At 48.3% G+C, this 16,822-nt stretch overlaps 1 protein-coding gene across 25 annotated transcripts in view; it reads left to right on the top strand.

The window, feature by feature from the left end:
- Positions 1-16,822, top strand: part of LOC139415114 (afadin-like) — a 133,743-nt gene that overhangs the window by 83,734 nt on the left and 33,187 nt on the right. For 13 of the 25 annotated variants that reach the window (XM_071162957.1, XM_071162938.1, XM_071162948.1 and 10 more), the window contains exons 9-19: positions 3,277-3,321; positions 4,153-4,247; positions 4,387-4,640; positions 7,889-7,958; positions 8,150-8,241; positions 9,040-9,101; positions 10,366-10,571; positions 11,850-11,870; positions 13,188-13,333; positions 14,493-14,587; positions 16,356-16,621. In XM_071162957.1, the coding sequence (XP_071019058.1) occupies positions 3,277-3,321; positions 4,153-4,247; positions 4,387-4,640; positions 7,889-7,958; positions 8,150-8,241; positions 9,040-9,101; positions 10,366-10,571; positions 11,850-11,870; positions 13,188-13,333; positions 14,493-14,587; positions 16,356-16,621 (1,352 nt within the window). The remainder of the gene's footprint in view (positions 1-3,276; positions 3,322-4,152; positions 4,248-4,386; positions 4,641-7,888; positions 7,959-8,149; positions 8,242-9,039; positions 9,102-10,365; positions 10,572-11,849; positions 11,871-13,187; positions 13,334-14,492; positions 14,588-16,355; positions 16,622-16,822) is intronic. The other 12 variants (XM_071162959.1, XM_071162958.1, XM_071162962.1 and 9 more) reach the window with 3 other exon arrangements.

Genomic DNA, 16,822 nt, shown 5'->3' with positions numbered 1-16,822 from the left:
ACACCGATTTGGCCGAATTATTATTTATTTTTTTAACACCTTTATTTATCATTTTATTTAACTAGGCAAGTCAGTTAAGAACACATTCTTATTTTCAAAGACGGCCTAGTAACGGTGGCAAAATTAACCAGGTGAAATTGTGTCACTTCTCTTGCGTTCATTGCACGCAGAGTCAGGGTTTATGCAACAGTTTGGGCCGCCTAATTTGCCAGAATTGTACGTAATTATGACATAACATTGAAGGTTGTGCAATGTAACAGGAATATTTAGACTTATGGATGCCACCCGTTAGATAAAATACGGAACATTTCCGTATTTCACTGAAAGAATAAACGTCTTGTTTTCGAGATGATAGTTTCCGGATTCGACAAAATTAATGACCTAAGGCTCGTATTTCTGTGTGTTATTATGTTATAATTAAGTCTATGATTTGATAGAGCAGTCTGGCTGTGCGATGGTAAGCACCAGCAGGCTCGTAAGCATTCATTCAAACAGCACTTTCGTGCGTTTTGCCAGCAGCTCGTCGCTGTGCTTCAAGCATTGAGCTGTTTATGACTTCAAGCCTATCAACTCCCGAGATTAGGCTGGTGTAACTGATGTGAAATGGCTAGCTCGTTAGCGGAGTGCGCGCTAATAGCGTTTAAAACGTCACTCGCTCTGAGACTTGGAGTGGTTGTTCCCCTTGCAGAGGGGCTTTTGTGGAGGGATGGGTAACGCTGCTTCAAGGGTGGCTGTTGTCGATGTGTTCCTGGTTCGAGCCCAGGTAGGGGCGAGGAGAGGGACAGACGCTATACTGTTACACTGGCAATACTAAAGTGCCTATAAGAACATCCAATAGTCAAAGGTATATGAAATACAAATCGTATAGAGAGAAATTGTCCTATAGTTCCTATAATAACTACAACCTAAAACTTCTTACCTGGGAATATTGAAGACTCATGTCAAAAGGAACCACCAGCTTTCATAAGTTCTCAGGAATGTAAACGTTAGCTTTCTAACATGGCACTTTTAATTTCTACTCCAACACTTTGTTTTTGCATTATTTAAACCAAATTGAACATGTTTCATTTTAGTCGAGGCTAAATTGATTTTATTGATGTATTATATTAAGTTAAAATAAGTGTTCATTCAGTATTGTTGTAATTGTTTAAACTATTGTGTAAACTATTCCGCAACAAAGCCTCCTTCACTCACGCCGCCAAACTTACCCTAGTAAAACTGACTATCCTACCGATCCTCGACTTCGGCGATGTCATCTACAAAATTGCTTCCAACACTCTACTCAGCAAACTGGATGCAGTTTATCACAGTGCCATCCGTTTTGTCACTAAAGCACCTTATACCACCCACCACTGCGACTTGTATGCTCTAGTCGGCTGGCCCTCGCTACATATTCGTCGCCAGACCCACTGGCTCCAGGTCATCTACAAGTCCATGCTAGGTAAAGCTCCGCCTTATCTCAGTTCACTGGTTACGATGGCAACACCCATCCGTAGCACGCGCTCCAGCAGGTGTATCTCACTGATCATCCCTAAAGCCAACACCTCATTTGGCCGCCTTTCGTTCCAGTTCTCTGCTGCCTGTGACTGGAACGAATTGCAAAAATCGCTGAAGTTGGAGACTTTTATCTCCCTCACCAACTTCAAACATCTGCTATCTGAGCAGCTAACCGATCGCTGCAGCTGTACATAGTCTATTGGTAAATAGCCCACCCATTTTCACCTACCTCATCCCCATACTGTTTTTATTTATTTATTTTTCTGCTCTTTTGCACACCAATATCTCTCTACCTGTACATAACCATCTGATCATTTATCACTCCAGTGTTAATCTGCATAATTGTAATTATTCGCCTACCTTCTCATGCCTTTTGCACACAATGTATATAGATTCCCCTTTTTTCTACTGTGTTATTGACTTGTTAATTGTTTACTCCATGTGTAACTCTGTGTTGTCTGTTCACACTGCTATGCCTTATCTTGGCCAGGTCGCAGTTGCAAATGAGAACTTGTTCTCAACTAGCCTACCTAGTTAAATAAAGGTGAAATAAAATAAAAATTAAAAAAAATTAAAAAAAATGTAAATCGGTATCTGTATCAGCTTATTTTGGTCCTCCAATAATCGGTATCGGCGTTGAAAAATCATAATCGGTTGACTTCTTCTACTTCAAATAAATAGTTTTGATAGTATTGAAAAACCATCCCGTTGCTTTTTCCAAATGCTCCAGTATGCGGTATACTTCCCAAGCCTAACTGTACCCTCTCTCTCCCACTCGCTGAAGACACATTTCAGTTGAATGCATTCAGTTGTACAACTGACTAGGTTTCTTCCCTTCCCCACCAAGAGAATGCTTTCAGGACTACAGTAGCTGCTGCTCGTGTTCTTCCTTGGTCAGGAATGGGGTGGTTTGATGGGGGTGGGGGCCACAAAAAACATGGAACACATCATTAAGAGTCGCTGTGGCTCGGGTCTGGGTACACCCCCCCCCCCCCCCCCCCCCGAATTAGGGTGGAGGTGAATGTTAGCAGTTTTTAATATAACTACTGATCAAGAGGCATGGGTAATTTAACCATGCTTACTACAAGTTTAGATAGCTGGACGATAGACTAACTTACCAATCACCTCCAAAAAATAGCTGACATGGGCTAATTGACAAGTTTCAAAGTTGCACCAGTGTTGAGACCCTGGCTGAGTCCCCCTCCCCCTACAAAAGGCGCGGACAACAAGTTGCCCATCCCTGGCCTAGGTGTTGGGTCCAGTATGATGGTCAGTCCTCACTGCTGGGCTGGCCCTAACAGCTGCCTGTTTCCACTGACCCTCTCTTTCTCTCTCGCTCTCTCTCTCTGCTCCCCTGACCAACCATGCAGTGCACTAACCCTGTCTCTCAGAACCATTTTTAACCTCAGGGATTTGATTAGTACTTAAAAGATTTGAAATTTTGCAATCTGTTTGCTTACATTGCCACAAAAGTGTGTCTCCCAGGCAAGGGTTATCTGCTCTTTCTGCAGGAAAGTGATTCAAGGTGTGTTGAGGGTTTAGGTGAAGGCTGTGTGTGTTAGTGTGGATTCTGCGATTTAAAAATGATTGGTGATTATTACTGTGAGTGTGTGAGGCGAAGAAGGGCTCTGCGTTTTCTCCTTGGTGCAACATTTACACCCCATGCTGTGTCTTCTCTCTCCTGGCTTCCTGTGGTGTGTTCTGTCTGTCGCTACAACCTACTGCTGTGTCTTACTGCTGTGTCTTACTGCTGCCGCCTCTGCATGTCTGCTCACCTAGGGAGGGGGAATCACTATGGCTACTACACCTATCGGCACCACGAAGGTAAACCTACCACCCACGCCTCTCGTCCTCTCCACCACCACACCCATCTACTGCTGTGTTTCTCTGGATAGAAGTTGACTTGTGGTAGAACCTGCCCTTAAGTACAGATCTAGGATCAGACTACCCTGAAGATTATTGGTTATTCTTGTTTTGACCATTATTGTGATGGCAAAATATCTATCTGACCTTGTATCAGTGGTTAGTTGTTAGGAGATCGGGTAGGAGTTGACCCTAAGTTTCCCTTTCATTGATCTAGGATCAGGTTCTCCACCCCAAATGCTCGCCATAACAATTCGGTGAAAGGAAACCTTAGATCAGTGTCTGTGGGCAACTGAATGCTACTGGCCTGAATGCTTTGTTGATCAGTGGCTCAGCCAATCAGAGAAGGGCCTCACTATCTAGGATGGGACCTTAAGTCAACTCCACTGCACTAAGCCACGTTTAGGGCCCCTGCCAGACATTATTGAGCTTAGCAATAGCAAGTGCTTTTTGCAAATGAGGATTTTCGCAAAACCCATAGGATTTTCAGAAGATATATTTTTTTCCCACCCTTGTTAACTAATTTGCTGCTTTGCTTTTACTAAAATCTGTTTTTACTAATCAAAATACACAGATTATCTGGTCTACTGGAAGTTATGACAACAGGGTTTTGTATGTCTATTTCCCCTCATGTATTTTGTGTGTGAAGTGTATGACTCTGTCATGTGTTAGTGAGTGAGTGAGTGAGTGAGTGAGTGAGTGAGTGAGTGAGTGAGTGAGTGAGTGAGTGAGTGAGCGAGCGAGCGTCCCTCCATATTGTGAGTACTGACTGTCTCCTGGTCTCCACCATAGACGGCTCAGACTCCAGGGACAAACCGAAACTCTACCGCCTGCAGCACAGTGTCACTGAGGTGGGCTCAGACACTACAGACGACGGCTCCATCCAGGTAAGGACCTGCCCTTTGTCTGTCTGTCTGTCTGTCTGTCTCATGCTACATTGATGTAGCTGTACATTACGATGGCAGACTGGACAGCTAGTTATCTGAGCTAAAGGTCTAGTAATACTGAGTGTCTCCTCTCCTCCAGCTGTTTGGTCCAGGTATCCTGCCCCACCACTGTAAACTGATGCATACGGAGGGTTTGGTGACAGTGACACCACACAGTCTGGAGGCTGAGACTTATGTGGACGGCCAGCGTGTCACCGAGACCACCGTGCTGCGAAGCGGAGCCACACTGCAGTTCGGCGCCTCCCACGTGTTCAAGTTTGTGGACCCCAGCTACGACCACAGCATGGGCAAGGGAGGGCCCGGACAAATGATGAGAGGCAGGCACAAGTCAGGGTAGGTGGGGTGAGGGGTGTTGGCGCCAGCATATACACTCACACACACTCACCGGCGCACACACACGCACACACACCCTGGCCGCGAGAATAGTTTTTATTTATTTATAAAGATCCCCGTTAGCCGACACCTATGGCGACAGTCAGTCTCTCCTCAACTCTTAGCCAAGACAGACTGGCATGTATAGTATTAATATTAGCCATCTGATTTACAATGAATAGTAAGTCGTGCCGCTCTGTTCTTGGCCAGATGCAGCTTAACTAGGTATTTCTTTGCAGCACTTGACCATATGACTGGACAATAATCAAGATAAGATAAAACTAGAGCCTGTAGGACCTGCTTTGTGGAGTGTGGTGTCAAAACATCAGAGCATCTCATTACGTACAGACCTCTCCCCATCTTTACAACCAAGATGGGTCTGGGGGGGTTATTTATTTTTAGGGGGTGCTGCGGCACCCTCAACCCCCCCCTTACTTCCCATGGCTTTGACACACACACACACACTTGCAGTACACTACGAATGTAGACACATTTGGAAAGCTAGCTCGCTCATCCCAGTGGTGATGACAGGAATGGCTGTGAATGGGACAGGAAGCAGCGGAGACCGGCTGAAACCAGTGTCATCAGTCCCAGGATGTATCTCTCAGCTGCCTGACTGAACAGCACAATGGTGTGTTCTGAACAGGCCATGACAGCATAGCCTCCTGTTTACACATCGCTGCCAGCCACCAGCGATGACATGTGCATCCTTATTGGAGCCGTATTCCCTATATAGTGCACTACTTTTAATTAGAGCCCTCTGGGTCCTGGTGAAAACCAATGTACTTTAAAGGGAATAGAGTGCCATTTAACCCAGCCATGGCCTACCTGCTACTCATTCTGGTCTAGAACCCTGTGGCCTTAGTACACCAAACTATCTTCTGATAGTTGAATCTTTAGTCAAAACCTATATCCTGTCAGGTATCCTACCCATCTCTACAGCTCAGTCAGTGCTGCTGAATTCCATTTTGCAGGATTCTGACCTTCTCAAAGGTGTATTAGTTTGTGTGTGTGTGTGTGAGAAAGAGATTCGTTCCCTGGGGTTGGGATGTGACTCTAAGCCCGTAGTTGACCACATCGCTGCCATGGAAACAGATGCCACGTGGGCGGGAAGGGGAGGAGCCATCTGGGTGCAGCAGGTTTAGCTCTAATTTAACTCTGGCTGCAGAGAGAGGGAGCCGAAAAGAGATGTGGAAAGAGAGGAGGTGGGGAGAGTAGGTCGGGAAAGAGAGGAGGAAAGAGAGGAGGTCGGGGGAGAGTGGGGGAAAGAGAGGAGGGTGGGGGAGGAGGGTGGGGGAAAGAGAGGAGGGTGGGAGAGGAGGGTGGGGGAAAGAGAGGAGGGTGGGGGAAAGAGAGGAGGGTGGGAGAGTGGGGGAAAGAGAGGAGGGTGGGGAAAGAGAGGAGGGTGGGAGAGAGTGGGGGAAAGAGGAGGTGGGGGAGGGAGAGTGGGGGAAAGAGGAGGTAGGGAGAGAGTGGGGGAAAGAGGAGGTAGGGAGAGAGTGGGGGAAAGAGAGGAGGTAGGGAGAGAGTGGGGGAAAGAGAGGAGGTAGGGAGAGAGTGGGGGAAAGAGAGGAGGTAGGGAGAGAGTGGGGGAAAGAGAGGAGGTAGGGAGAGAGTGGGGGAAAGAGAGGAGGTAGTGAGAGAGTGGGGGAAAGAGAGGAGGTAGGGAGAGAGTGGGGGAAAGAGAGGAGGTAGGAAGAGAGTGGGGGAAAGAGAGGAGGTAGGGAGAAAGTGGGGGAAAGAGAGGAGGTAGGAAGAGAGTGGGGGAAAGAGAGGAGGTAGGGAGAGAGTGGGGGAAAGAGAGGAGGTAGGGAGAGAGTGGGGGAAAGAGAGGAGGTAGGGAGAGAGTGGGGGAAAGAGAGGAGGTAGGGAGAGAGTGGGGGAAAGAGAGGAGGGTGGGGGGAAAGAGGGGGAGCGGAAGTGCCAGAATGGGGAAAAAGAGGGTAAAGAGGTAGATTTGGGTTGCCTGCCAGGCTTGGGCTGTTGTAAGGACACTCTAATCTGATCAGTCCGGGCTGGCTGGCTGGGGTGTGGCCTGCAGTGCTGTGTCATTAACGAGGCAGAGAGGACCAGGACCCTGGCGCCCCACATGCTCACACACACAGATCACTGCTGCAGCCTCCTCTGCTCACTACAAACACTACTCCAACCAGAGAGAGAGGGGGAGAGAGAACAGGACGGGGACACTGCCAGGTGAGACAGAGTAATGTCTTCTCGAGTGCGTTTGGTGAGCGGAGACTAACTGTTGATGTAGATCCACTAATTAGAGAGTCATTAAGTCTGTGTATATCTGGGCTTTAGACTAAGGACAGAATTCCCAGGATGTTAATTTGACCAGCCACGTTGACTTGATGTATAACATTTGGGCTGGCTGGCTGGGCTGGTTAATTTATTCATGTTTGTGGATGTAGTGATAAACCCTAATCCACCGTTAATGCTGTGGCCTGATGTTAGAGAGGATGACATCTGGGTGAGAGACGGAACGAGGGATTGGAAAAGAGAATAGATCAGAGGACTTTTGGGACAGTTATGGTGCATTTCTTGCTACTTGTACATTGGGACACGTATGTTTGCTATGGGACCTCCATGCTCCATGACCTCCAAAAACTCAATGGCTTTGAACAGCAATGGAAATCAAATGACACCAATTTAGTTCAAACTCAGACTATGGGTTTTGCTCTAAGTATGGGACTGTGTTGTGATTGGCCTGAACCAGTCCTCTCTGGTCAATTACACAGCTTTCAGTAAGAGAGGCTACAGTCACATGTTCCCCTCAGGGCAGACTGTATGGCTGTACTGTAGAGATCAGGATGTGTGCGTCCTCTTGTCATGGGTCAGCATATGAAATAGTAAGTCCTTTTCTTTAGAACAGACAGCTCTGTCTTTGCGTCTGGTGTGTGTTTGCGTACGTGCGTGTGTGCATGCGCCTGGTGGGTGTGAGTGTGCGTCTGGTGTGTGTGTCTGTGTGCGTACGTGCGTGTGTGCATGCGCCTGGTGTGTGTGCTCGTGTGCGTCGCCTGGTGTGTATGTGTGTGTGTGTGTGTGTGGTGCTGTGGATTATGTCTGAGCTCCTGTCATTCTCTCCCAGTAATGAAAGTCCCTCCTGCTCTGCCTGGGAGATGTTCTGTCCTTGAGCCTATTGTCTTTCTCTTTCTGGCCACCTCTCTCTTTCTGGCCACCTCTCTCTTTCTGGCCCATCTGTCAAGCAGAAGTGTTCCTGAGACGACCTTTGACCTGCAAGGGGACCTCCACAGTGGGACGGCCCTCTCCACCAGCAAGGTACAGTAGCTCCCCCTCCATGTCAATGTGTGTCCCTTGGTGTTCTCAGCACTACGTGTGTGGTGGTTGAATGTGATTGCGGTCAGAGTGTTTCATATGTTGTGTGTGTAGTTGCTGTGTTTGAGGAATCTTAGTGCCATCGTTGGGCAGCAGTACATTCCACCATGAAGTGTATTGCTGTGTTACTGCAGAGCTCAGGGAAGCTGGAAATGGAGCGTTCATCCAACGGCAGCGAGAGAGGCATGGTCAAACCCATGATCCGCGGGGAGCAGCAGGACAGCAGGTGAGACACACACACCTGGAATCAATGAATTAATGGGGACATTAGTAGCTCAGTTGGTAGAACATGGCGTTTGCAACGCCAGGGTTGTGGGTTCGATTCCCACGGGGGACCAGTATGAAAATGAATGCACTTACTACTGTAAATCCCTCTGGATAAGAGTGTCCGCTAAATGTAAATGAAATCTCCACTCTAGGTAACTCAGTTGAAGCTAGGTCAACTGCTACTCGAGACAGCATCTGTGTTTACAGTGGTGCTGCCTAGAGAGCAGTGGTACAGTAGCTTACGTCATAACTCTGTCACGCTACAGTCCCCTGCTCTGTCGGACACACCATCTCCAGCCATGCCTTGTGAACCAGGGGAAACCCGAGCCTCACTGAGCTGCACTGGGGTCCCTCATCAATAATACAGATCGCAGGGCACACACATACACACGTGCATGGTATACACACACGACTGCTCACTCTGACGCACAGGGAAGCTCATGCATTCACACATCCGGAGCAGACGCTGTACCAGCGTGTGCAGGCCCTGCTTCTGGAGAGGTGAACAGCGTGGTGAACAGCGTGGTGAACAGCGTGGTGAACGGACGTGGTGAACAGCGGGGTGAACCTGGCGGGGCGAACGGGCGGGGCGAACGGGCGGGGCGAACGGGCGGGGCGAACGGGCGGGGTGAACAGCGGGGTGAACAGCGGGGTGAACGGGCGGGGTGAACGGGCGGGGTGAACGGGCGGGGTGAACGGGCGGGGTGAACAGGTCCTATGTGTGCTGATTTACTGAGAGCCTCTGTCCTCCCTGCAGGTCCCAGGACAGCCTGAGCCCAGAAGTGACGCTGCCGGCCAGCATCGAGTTCAGGGACAACTGTGAGTCCTTCTCTGCTGGAGTCCTGGCTGAGTACTGGCTCACTCTGCCCTTCTTTCTCTCTTTCTTTGTTTCTAGCTTTTTCTCTTCTCTCACTCAGTCTTTCTCTTACCATCTCTCTCTATACCTGCTGTGTAGTTTAGTAATATCTCTCTCTATACCTGCTGTGTAGTTTAGTAATATCTCTCTCTATACCTGCTGTGTAGTTTAGTAATATCTCTCTCTATACCTGCTGTGTAGTAATAGTGTGACTTAATGATAACTAGATAAAGGCCATCCACACCATCTTGCTACAGTGCATTTAGCTGGTGTCTGAAAGGTATTGACTCATTGTCTGCAAGCTGCCGCCAACTGGCTTTTAATGTTGTCCACTGCCCCTAGTGGTTTTATTGAACACGGTCATGTCAACATTAACTGAAATGTTATTATGTAAATACGCACATTGTTAGACCTTGGTACCATAGAGGTCATATCTGTATGACTGTCGACATGAATTAGTCAGGCTGTGAAAATAGCAGGTGGTAGCATGCAGGGCTCTTTCTCTCTCTTTCTCTCCCTCTTTCTCTCTCTCGCGCTCTTTCTCTCTCGGTCTTTCTCTCGCTCTCTCTTTCTCTCTCTCCCTCTCTCTTTCGCTCTCTCTCTTTCTCTCTCTCTTTCTCTCTCTCTTTCTCTCTCTTTCTCTCTCTTTCTCTCTCTCTTTCTCTCTCTCTCTCTCTCTCTCTCTCTCTCTCTTTCTCTCTCTCCCTCTCTCTCTTGATCGAGCAATTGGTTGATTACCTTCTATTCAATAGGGAGCCAAACCCACCAGTCTGTTCTGTGAATGACATGCAATGATTCACACACACTGAATATACTGCTACTTCTGATGTGTGTGATGGGCTCTCCCGCTCCCCCTTTGGCATAGCTTTATTGGTTTAAGCCATTTTAACTTGCCTTTCAAGCCCTATTATATGCAGAACCTTGTTTGTGGACTCTAGTCTTGGGCCCGGCTGAAATCAGTCTCTGTGTATTTGAAGTTGTGTGAGCTTATGTGTTTGGCCGTGGAGCAGAGGCCTTTGATTTCTAATATCGGGGGGAGTTGCTCTCTCACAATGCACTATAAACAGCCCCTGCTGGGGAACCAGGAAGCCAGGGTTGGGGACAATGTTATCACAAGGCCCTTCTGTAAACACACAAACATGCACACAGTCACTCCTGTAGCAAAATCAGGACTGACCCATCTGTCTGTGTCACGTGAACTCACACCGCACCGTTGTCACCCTCCAGCCGAAGATACCTTCCTGACGGCCATCATCAACTACACCAACAGCTCCACGGTGCACTTCAAGCTGTCCCCCACCTACGTGTTGTACATGACCTGTCGCTACGTCATGTCCAGCCACTACCGGCCCGACATCGGCCCCTCGGAGCGCACCCACAAAGTCATAGCCATCGTCAACAAGATGGTGAGCATGATGGAAGGAGTCATCCAGGTGAGTGTCCATCCTGCCTCCTCGCCGTATTTTTTCTCCTCCTCATTCTAATTAGGAGGACATTCAAGGTTTAAGGCCTGGGTTTGGTGTGTATATGACCACGTTATATCCTCAGCCAGTTGCCTGGAAAAAGGACTCTGCACTTTTATGTTTTTCTTTTGATTAGTTCATTTCACTTCCCTCTAGAGATACAGGTGACCCAGGACCGAAACAAAACCCCAAACCCTGTAGTCGTCCCGGTAGTCGTCCCGGTAGTCGTCCCGGTAGTCGTCCCGGTAGTCGTCCCGGTAGTCGTCCCGGTAGTCGTCCCGGTAGTCGACCCGGTAGTCGTAGTATTTTGTAAGATTTCTCTTGGTTTATTCAACCAGGTCATTTCCACTGAATAATTTGTAGAGGCGTGAAGCCCATGTTATGTCTGTGTGTCCGACGTCTCTGTGTCCCCCTCCCTAATGTATTCACTGAAACACACTGAAATACAGGATCATTGTGGTGTTCCAAAAGCACTCTCAGCCAGCACAAAACCCAAATGACATTTTGTACTAGTGTAGCAGTAATACCCATACTCTGGGACACCAACCCTGAGTTATGTGTGAAAAACAGAAATGGTCCAAAACAATCAAACCTAGCAGAGTTTGACTGACTCCTCACAGCACTCTAATATGGTGTGAGTTTAGACCTGTTTGTCTGGTCAGTTCTCCTGGGATTCCTCATCCTGTCAATATACAACCTTAAAGACACTCAATTTACATACCGATTGTAGTCTGTTAATAGATAGATGATTATCTCTCTACACACTGACAGTGTCTGTCACAGACACATACTAGGCACACAGTGCAGGAGCATTAGGGATATCTGTCTGCGTTGCTCTGTGTGTGTCTTATAGAAATCTTATAGAAATCATCCTGATGATTTTGGAAATCCAAGTCTTAAACCTTCATGAGGGACATTGGAAATGTAATCTGTGTTCGTTAAATAAGCAATCTGCACAGCAATGTCCCTGCCTCCTACAGGGAACAGAATTGTGGGTACATTCAAAACTAGTTTCTGCCCGTAGAGTCTGTGCCTTCTCTTGCTATATTTAAAGGAAAAGGCATTTCCCATACACTACCAAAGTGGAGTTCATGTGTATTTCACATGACCATTTGTGTGTGTGAGTGCTGTGTGTTGTGTTCTGTTGACATACTTGTGTGTGAATCTGTCCATGCCATGGCTTTTGTTGACAGTCTTTCTCTGTCCTGTGGGATGTCTGTCTGTTTCCCCCCCTCACCTCTGTGACAGGAGATTCCTGAAGCGGACCAGGTAGGACACCTAACACGTTGCTCGGGGAGAGAGCGCTCTCTCTCTCATCTCTCACTCAGTCTCGCCCTCTATCGTCTCAGTCAAGCTTTGCTCAGTCCTCCATGCTTCTTTTCTCCATAACAGAAACCAAAAACCCCCTCAACCAAACAATCCCTTCTCCAACAGCCAAATAATCCCTTCTCCAACAGCTGGACTCTAAAACACCAACATAATAACCCTCATTCAGCCTTCAACCTGGAACATGTGGTACTAAAACCAACAACAAATCTCTGATTGTGGCAACATTGAAATAATTGTAATTTCCATGTGACCTCATGCTTTACTGCACTTCAGTGTGGATGAGAGACAAACCCCAACGTTCTTTAGCTTTTGTTGAATTTTTCCCTTCTCCATTTTTAATTTTGTCTGTGGTTTGACATGGTTGTTCTTTTGGATGCGTTCTGTCCTGTGGCCGTTCTGAAGTGGGGGTGTTGTCGTTTCTTTGTGGGGATAGACGAGTGCGGAATACACACGGACCAGCGCCGGCCGAGACAAGTCGGGGAGGACCTTGTGTATCCCTTATTTTTTGTGTTAAGGGGACATTGACATTAGCTCATCACACAGACCAGACACTGGGCTCTAAAGCTTTAGCAGCCTGTTCAGTTTACTCCTGTTTATCTCTGCTACATGTTAGAGGTGTTCAAGAACCGCTTCACAGGCTAAAAAACATGAGAACTGCGCTGAATGTCCATCCCAGACCAGTATTTGTTTGTATACTGGTTGATGTGGAATGTGGTCCCCTTGCAGAGATGCAGTAGCTACTGCTAGAGGAAGTAGACCGCATTTATATTAGGACATGCAGGGAACTGCTCCACACAGAAGCTAGCAAGAAAATAAAAGTGGAATTACATTTCCTGTAGGCACTGTTCTAACGTCAGTTTTCCCTAAATGGTTACGGTTCGGATTGGGTGAGGGTCAACTGATCTTAGATCTGTGCCTATTAGCTGTACAATATGTTTATTCAATATATTATTTGATATGACAAAGAGCCTGTTAATCCAGTAGTCTACTCTGCACAGCCCCCCCCCCCCCCCGCCCCCCTCCAAAACTGACCCTCTGTGAGAGGCTATAACTGGGGGCCAGTGTCTGGTTCTGGACGTCTTGGATTTGGGTGGGGTAGGGTGGCAGGTGCACGAGTCTATCCCTTGAGTGCTGCTACTGCTCATGGCTGTGAGTCTGAGAAAGTCCCCCCTTCACCCCGTGTCTGTCTATACCTCCTCTCTGACCCCCTGCTCTCTCTCTCTCGGTCTGTCCTGCTCTGTGATTGGTGTATTCCAGAAGCAGAAGAACATTGCGGGGGCCCTGGCTTTCTGGATGGCCAATGCCTCAGAGCTGCTCAACTTCATCAAGCAGGACAAGGATCTGTCGCGCATCACACTGGACGCCCAGGACGTGCTGGCACACCTCGTCCAGATGGCCTTCAAGTGAGTGCCCCGACTTCCTCCCTACCCTCTGGCCCCGTCTCTTTCCTAACGCCTGGTCCTCTCCTCTATGTAGTTCGATGCTCCTCCGTCTTCTTGGCCAGCCTCTTTAACTGCCCCGGTTTGTCTTCTTTCCACTCCTCTTTGCCCCATCATTCCCACTTCTTGTTCCTGTCCCTCTTCTGATCACTTCTCTGCCCCCCACTTTCTCACCCATGACCTGGAGACCAGGCTTTACCTTATCCTGCTCCCAGCTCTGTTTGTGTGCTAGTCACACGGAGCAGCAGCCCACACTACCCTGTCAATCCTGTGTATGTCATGTCTGCATGTACGCCATCAGGGCTAACTCAAACCACATGTGAGTAATAGTATGATTGGACAATTATTATGCTAATTCTAGATCAAAATGTGAAGTACCCTGCCATTGCTGGCATCGATTCTCCTGAGTGGAAAACAAAATATAGATGTCTGCTGCCCATGGAAAAATGGCCCTCGTTCACAGTGTGGTAGCTAGTGGTTAGCGGCCCATGCTAACTTCTGTCTGAGATGTCCCATGAGCAATAAAAGTAGCCGAGGGACAGGGGGTTAAGCAAGATAATTGTGTTGCTTCAGCTCGGACCATGTAAGGATCTGGAGGAAGTAAATCTAGCCCTTGTCCGTACTGTTTCTGGAGTCTGTGTGTGGATGCAGGAACACAAAGGGGAGCTGTGAATATGTGGAATGTCTTGGGCCTGGCTTGTGTTGGCCAGGCTGGAGCAGGGCTGTATGGGCCTGGGGAGAGGGGAAAGGTCCCGTTTCCACGGCTCTCCCGTTCCCCTGTTCTGCTCGCTGCTCCCTGGAATGGCTAGCTGAAACAACTGGTGCTTTGTCTTTTTCCCGGAGCAGAGCGGTGGCCGTGCCGGCCAGGCCAGACCACTGGTTTACTGTGGGATTCCAGAGGAAGTCCCGTTAGGGCTGTGTGTGTGCACGTTTCTGCATTCTTCTGTATATCTGTCTTTTATGTGTGTGTGTTGCTCTCAGGACAAGTGTTGCTCTCAGGACAAGGGAACGTATGTGTGTTTGACTTCATGTAGGTGGACGTGTATATGCATTGTATGTGTCTTTTTGTTTATCCATATCCGTGTGGACCGTACAGAACCAATGTGTTGTTGTGTTATCTCAGGTACCTGGTCCAGTGTCTGCAGTCTGACCTGAGTAACTACATGCCTGCCTTCCTGGACGACCCAGAGGAACAGAACCCTCAAAGGCCCAAAATAGGTGACTCCCCTCTGTTCATACACAGTCTGACACTCTTACTGTGTATATATTAAACTCATCCAGGCCACAGTGGGGGGGATACTGTTACATTTGGAAACTCGGCAACAACAAAAAAAGTCCTCTTACTGTCAACTGTTTATTTTCAGCAAACTTAACGTGTACATATTTGTATGAACATAACAAGATTCAACAACTGAGACATAAACTGAACAAGTTCCACAGACATGTGACTAACAGAAATTTAATAATGTGTCCCTGAACAAAAGGGGGGGGGGGTCAAAATCAAAAGTAACAGTCAGTATCTGTTGTGGCAACCAACTGCATTAAATACTGCAGTGCATCTCCTTCTCATGGACTGCACCAGATTTTCCAGTTATTGCTGTGAGATGTTACCCCACTCTTCCACCAAGGCACCTGCAAGTTCCCGGGCATTTATGGGGGGAATGGCCCTAGCCCTCACCCTCCAATCCAACAGGTCCCAGACGTGCTCAATGGGATTGAGATCCGGGCCCTTCGCTGGCCATGGTAGTCTTGCAGGAAATCATGCACAGAACGAGCAGTATCGCTGGTGGCATTGTCATGCTGGGGGGTCATGTAAGGATGAGCCTGCAGGAAGGGTACCACATGAGGGAGGAGGATGTCGTCTCTGTAACACACAGCGTTGAGATTGCCTGCAATGACAACAAGCTCAGTCTGATGATGCTGTGACACACCGCCCCAGACCATGACGAACCCTCCACCTCCAAATCGATCCCGCTCCAGAGTACAGGCCTCTATGTAACGCTCATTCCTTCCATCACGCGAATCCGACCATCACCCTTGGTGAGACAGAACCGCGACTTGTCAGTGAAGAGCACTTTTTGCCAGTCCTGTCTGGCCCAGCGACGGTGAGTTTGTGCCCATAGGCGACGTTGTTGTCGGTGATGTGTGTTGCGGACCTGCCTTACAACAGGCCTTACAAGCCCTCTGTCCAGACTCTCTCAGCCTATTGCGGACACTGATGGAGGGATTGTGCGTTCCTGGTGTAAATCGGACAGTTGTTGTTGCCATCTTGTACCTGTCCCGCAGGTATGATGTTCGGATGTACCGATCCTGTGCAGGTGTTGTAACACGTGGTCTGCCACTGCGAGTACAATCAGCTGTCTGTCCTGTCTCCCTGTAACGCTGTCTTAGGCGTCTCACAGTACGGACATTGCAATTTATTGCCCTGGCCACATCTGCAGTCCTCATGCCTCCTTGCAGCATGCCTAAGGCACGTTCACGCAGATGAGCAGGGACCCTGGGCATCTTTCTTTTGGTGTTTTTTAGAGTCAGTAGAAAGGCCTCTTCAGTGTCCTAAGTTTTCATAACTGTGACCTTAAATGCCTACCGTCTGTAAGCTGTTAGTGTCTTAACGACCGTTCCACAGGTGCATGTTCATTAATTGTTTATGGGTCATTGATCAAGCATGGGAAACAGTGTTTAAACCCTTTACAATGAAGATCTGTGAAGTTATTTGGATTTTTACGAATTATCTTTGAAAGACAGGGTCCTGAAAAAGGTCAGTTTCTTTTTTTGCAGAGTTTATTTACATTCACAGCTACACCGTATGTCACTCTGCTTGTTTTTTTAAAGTGAGCCCTCTAGTGGGGACATAGTGTATAGAAATCAACTGAAACCTTGGTGGACTGGTTATTCACTAAGTACTCCAGCAGTAGTGGAAATGTAAAAAGACATTCCTCTTCCTTCCCCTCTTCCTCATCCTCCATCTCGCTCTCTCCCCACGTAGAGGATGTTTTGCACACCCTGACGGGCGCCATGTCGCTGCTGCGTCGTTGCCGTGTCAACGCGGCGCTGACCATCCAGCTGTTCTCCCAGCTCTTCCACTTCATCAACATGTGGCTGTTCAACAAGCTGGTGATGGAGGCCGACTCTGGACTGTGTTCACACTACTGGGGCGCCATCCTCCGCCAGCAGCTCAGCCACATCGAGGCCTGGGCAGAGAAACAGGGCCTGGAGCTGGCTGCTGACTGCCACCTCAGTCGCATCGTACAGGTATGATGCACCTATCTTTGTCCAGCATGGCACACCTGTTAGCTACCCACTGTTTTCCATATGGTGACTTACTGTTGGCAGGGCACTTCTACCTCAGAAGAATGGTTTTTATTGAATACTTGTCAGCAGCTCTGGGTGATGCTTTAGGAGCCGTTGTTCCTATGGAAAGTTGTAGGGGAAGGACTTCAGCGTGGACAAAAG

This window comes from Oncorhynchus clarkii, chromosome 8, assembly GCF_045791955.1.
Source record: "Oncorhynchus clarkii lewisi isolate Uvic-CL-2024 chromosome 8, UVic_Ocla_1.0, whole genome shotgun sequence".
In the NCBI taxonomy this organism is placed as follows: domain Eukaryota; kingdom Metazoa; phylum Chordata; class Actinopteri; order Salmoniformes; family Salmonidae; genus Oncorhynchus; species Oncorhynchus clarkii.
Note: the sequence above shows the minus strand (reverse complement) of the source record. Positions and strands in the feature narration are given on the sequence as shown.